The sequence below is a fragment of the Benincasa hispida genome, unplaced genomic scaffold, assembly GCF_027475165.1.
Source record: "Benincasa hispida cultivar pf3 unplaced genomic scaffold, pf3_genome.v1.1 HicScf1372, whole genome shotgun sequence".
Classification (NCBI taxonomy): Eukaryota; Viridiplantae; Streptophyta; class Magnoliopsida; order Cucurbitales; family Cucurbitaceae; genus Benincasa; species Benincasa hispida.
Genome location: NW_028325712.1, coordinates 13,750 through 18,644, shown reverse-complemented (window position 1 = coordinate 18,644; position 4,895 = coordinate 13,750). Strand labels below are relative to the sequence as shown.

At 32.3% G+C, this 4,895-nt stretch overlaps 1 protein-coding gene across 1 annotated transcript; it reads right to left on the bottom strand.

Moving 5' to 3' along the window:
* Positions 1-1,892: 1,892 nt before the first annotated feature.
* On the bottom strand, positions 1,893-4,476 carry LOC150031233 (20 kDa chaperonin, chloroplastic-like). Its single transcript, XM_090309146.1, has 6 exons — positions 4,282-4,476; positions 3,896-4,129; positions 2,963-3,142; positions 2,691-2,846; positions 2,331-2,408; positions 1,893-2,246 (listed from the first exon to the last, which is right to left on the bottom strand). The coding sequence occupies exons 2-6, from the start codon at positions 4,073-4,075 to the stop codon at positions 2,073-2,075; spliced, it is 768 nt and encodes a 255-aa protein (XP_090165272.1). The 5' UTR covers positions 4,076-4,129; positions 4,282-4,476; the 3' UTR covers positions 1,893-2,072.
* Positions 4,477-4,895: the final 419 nt, after the last annotated feature.

Genomic DNA, 4,895 nt, shown 5'->3' with positions numbered 1-4,895 from the left:
TTTAAAAGTTAATCAATGGACGGTTTTAAATATAAATTTGCACCCAACAATTTTATACAGTATCGCATTAGGGATGGTCATCTCAATTGTAACTAAAAGTTATAATAGACATGGTCATCAGGTAGTGCGCTCTGACGTAAACAAAAAGTTATAACCCATTTATTTTTAGAGAATGAGTAATTAATCATTTATACTCTGAGAATTGATTGTCTATACAAAATGTTGGATAAAAAACAACATACGCAGCAGAAGCAATTGATCAATAACGCTCTAATTACAATAATAAACTAGGATAAGCATGCAAAAGGGTTAGAAATACAACATTTATAGTTTCTACAAGAATCTTCCTCTCCATGAGCAATCGGCACCACCAATGGAAAATTCTCGTTATTCTTCGATTGAAGAACATGGTTATAGGACCGAATTTTTAGTGAAAGATTGGAGATTTCACTTAATAATTTGGAGAGTAAAAGAGATTTTGTGGAAGATTATAGTCAAAAATCAAGGAAACATAAGTCTTTTTCATTTGGAAATCAAAAACTATTTATAAAACCAAAAACATGCAAAAACTCTTCCTGCATGGTCTTTACCTCAAACTCCATTAGCATGAAAAAATAAAGTGTGAAAAACACTTCATAACCCATTTACTTAGTGGGAAAATCTAACAATTGGATTTTTTCACTAACTAATTTTTTGTTAAAAGATATTATAATAAATCTTTTTTTTTTTTTGACAAAATATGAAATACATTTTTCATATTTTCGAAATTATTTAATTAAAATAATTTTAATTAAATAAAATAAATAATTTAATATCACATATAAAATTGTCTTTGACACCTAATTTTGATTAATCACATTAATCAATTTAAAACGCTTTCATACTAATATTTTATTTAATATCTTATAAAATAACTCTACAAAAAATAAATAATTAATTATTCAATTGTAAATTATATCTTATATAAAATAAAATTTTCTCTAAAAGCCGAATTTGAACATTTCAAATTCTTACTTCACCTAGTTCTTCAATTTTGTCCGTAGACTAACCGATCAAACTCTTTAACCTAATCAATATTCGTTAACTAACAATACTAGTTGCACTCTCTTCACTATAGACATATTTTGTGTCTATTTGTTTGTAATCTCAGATAGATCAACTACTATTTTACCCCCGAGTTACATTTTTCTCCTTAAATACCACTATCCCTCTAATGAATTTAGGATCTTAATCACTAAATCTATTCTCTCTTAGGTCAAGATAGGCCCCTTGTTCAAGACCCGGGATCTACCCTTAAGGGAACAACCTTTCTACTATCCATTCATAGAAAGCTCCGGATTCATCAAAAAGTAAAATTAATCTATATTAATAGTAAACAGTGTTAATACGTAGCATAAAGCAGATCGTATTCAATAATATCTCCAAAAATATATCCCAACCTAATCTAAGTATTATAGACTGTTTAGACTATTTTACTCAAACTTGATCTAATTTATGTTTCCACATAAAGTCTAAATATTCATGACAATAGCCAAGGTCCAAATCTGAAGTATACCTTAAACAAATTTTAAAAAACCATAAATGAAAATTTAAGGAAAAACAAGCCTAAAAGAAGACTCAAAATTACTCGTTCTCCATGAATAAGAAGTTCAAATACTACTATTAAGAGCAAAGTCAAATTTTGGTCACCATATCGATCCCAAAGAAAATTTGGGTTACCATATAAATCCCAAAGTCAATTTTGGTCACCGAGTTGAAGGGTCTAAAAGCTTTTTCAAGTCTCGTTTTTTCTACCTCAACGGTTTTGGTCGAACACCGTGTGAGAATGGTCAATACACAAGATTCAAACTTGCATATCCATGTAAGTAAAAGTAGTCAAAAAGTGGCCACAGTTTACTGATATCGAACAAACAAATCCCCTGTTATTAGCGAAATTTCCATCTCAGCTGCCTTTTCCAATCCTCCTCTAAGACTCAAAATCCATTTCAATTCCTCATTTTTGAGCAAAAGCAAAACCACTAAAAACATGAGGTTTACATAACCAATCACAGTCTAGATATAAGTTTTTACAACTAAGATAACACTGCGATAACGTCTGAAGCCCTCAAAGCAATGTAATCAGAACCATCTTTGCCCTTGAATTCATTCCCGGCATATTTCGAGTACATCACGTTGTTTCCCACTGCGATGGATATTGGTTTCCTGTTGCCCTCCTCGTCAAGATGACCGGGACCAACTGCGATCACCTGTGTAAACCAAATGTTTTATGTTAATCATACAGCTTAGGAGTTTCAAATGAATAGGAGGGGCAATTTTGCTAGTTTACTGACCGTTCCAATGGAAGGCTTTTCTTTGGTTGCCTCTGTCAACAATAAACCTCCTGCTGTTTTTTCCTCAGCCTCAGCTACCTGTGATCAAATTATAGAACAAGTATCACATTGCAGTCATGTTTCGTGTTCCTTTGCAAATGATGAAAGACTAGACTAATGTTAAAACCATATGTCAAGTGGCATTACATCCAACTTCATTTATCCCTTCAAAATGTAAATCAGAAAGAATTTCTACATACACCACCAAGATTTTGGGCAAGGATATTGGAAGATTCTGACTATTTGGTTTTATGGTTACTCCGAAAAGGAACATTGAAGTAGTATGCATTGAAGTTGAAGTAGTATGCATTGAAGACAAACCTTGATCAAGACCCTGTCGTTCAGGGGCTGAAGATCTTTCGCATCATCTGTTTCTAGTATACCAACTATATCATCTTCCTTCAGAATAAGATGCTTTGAACCATTGAACTCTAACTCAGTTCCAGCATACTTAGAGTACACTACTTGAGCACCAGTCTATCAAATCAAAAGGAAAAAATAATTGAATGAATGATAATAAAACAGAAGAAAACACATTGAATGAATTGACAGCACAAAAAGATAAAACCATCTCTAGATATATATGTGCATACCTTTACACTAGCTTCCACTTTGGTATTTCCAATTGTCTTGCCTTCTCCAACTGCAACGACCTCCCCTCCTTGGGGTTTTGACTGAGCTGTTGTTGGAAGTAAAATCCCTCCATCAGTCTTCTCTTCAGCTTCCTTTATCTTGACCAACACTCTATCGCCCAATGGCTTGATTGAAGTGTACTGAAACATTGCAATTCACACACCAAGGTAAATTCCTTACACATATGTACTCACTTAACAATGTCCAACATAAAATGACACTGCCAGAAACTTTTAGTAGTTCACTTATAAACACAAATCATTTCAGGAATTGCAGCCGCGCACAGTAATTGGAAGAATTATCCTTCAAAACACATACACTGCTATCAGCCATGATTGTAATTATGTAACTATACAGTTTAATCGAAAACGTAATTGTCAACAAACAAGAAACTTGACCAATAAACCCGCTTGGTAAGCATTTGATTTACTGTTTTTAGTTTTGAAAATTAAACTTATAAACCTCTTTTCCTCTAAATTTCTTGCTATGTTATCTACTTCTTCTACAAACATTTTTAAAAAAACCAAGCTAAGTTTTAAAAACTAAAAAAATATATATATATATTTTTGGAATTAGCTAAAAATTCAACTCTTTTAACTAAGGAGGATGATAACCTTCAAAATTACGAGAAAATAGATTTAATTTTCAAAACCAAATGATTGGCAAATAGGTCTGAAAGACAACAAAATACAAAGGGACATTGGTTAGATACATAGAAGCAAGAAGAACGGAATGCAGAAGTATCTATTCACAAGACAACCAGAAATTATAGACCTGAATTACACTGCGAGGGAAACATATATCAAATTCGCAACTATATTTAACATAACCTCGTCTGAAACTGTAATAGAAAGAGAAAATGATAAGGACTAGAAAAATGGACGATATGAAACCTTTGGAGCAACCACAGTAGCAGCTCTAACGACCAAGCCAGTGAAAGATCTGTTGGCCAAACCCCCAACTCTGACATGGGCTACAGAAGGAGAGAATTTCACCGCAGAAGGACGAAGCCCATTGAAAGAAGGCAAATTCCTCGAAGAAATTAAGGAGCCAGTGAGTTGAGCTGCCGCCATTTCACGTTCTATCCTCAAACACCCAAAATCGAGAAAACACCTATGAAAAAAGATCTGAAGAGAACAGTTTCAATTTCAAATGAGTGTGTAAAGTCAATTCAAGCTCCACAAAAGTACTACAATGGGGAGTGAAAAGAGATTTGTAGGACACAGAAATGAAATTTCGAAGAAGAATCGGAAATGGGAAAGAAGGAAGAGACGAGCACCTGAAGATAAAGATAGAGAAGCGGCTCCAATGGTATAGAAGATTATGGAAGAAGGAAGAAGATAAACCCTAGCACAACTTGTAAGCAGCTCCAGCAAAAAATGGGTTTTATCGGAGAAATTAGACCCTTCTAGAAATTGCTCCAATAATGCGGACAAATGTATACCCTTAAGCCTTAACTTAATGATAATAGGGTGGAGGTAAAAATTTAATATCCAACTTTAATTTGTAACGATATAATCCTAAATAATAATTTATGACGTATTTGGAGCAGGAATATTCTAAGAGACTATTTGATTTAAAGTTTTATAGATGCCTGAAAATTAAGAATGTCGGAAAATATGATGTCTAGAAATCAAGAATGACCGTATTTGATTGTATATGAGAATGCTATCATAATTTCATGAACAAAAATTATGTTTGCATTTAATTATGTAACTAAACATGAAAATCTTATTATAATTATAATAGATTAATAATTTAAAGAATAAACAATATTTAATATATCAATAAAAAGTTAATTTTGAATCAGTAATAATTTTAATTATAAATATTGAAAACTGAGTAATTTATAATTAAATTTAACCAATTAATACATGAACATCATACTAATTA

Bases quoted from the DNA above. Each gene is read 5' to 3' on its own strand.
- LOC150031233 (XM_090309146.1), bottom strand. From the start codon at position 4,075: ATGGCGGCAGCTCAACTCACTGGCTCCTTAATTTCTTCGAGGAATTTG. The intron at 3,143-3,895 runs GTTTCATATCGT...GCAATGTTTCAG, and splicing joins CTACTGTGGTTGCTCCAAAG to TACACTTCAATCAAGCCATT. The intron at 2,847-2,962 runs GTATGCACATAT...TTGATTTGATAG, and splicing joins AAGTGGAAGCTAGTGTAAAG to ACTGGTGCTCAAGTAGTGTA.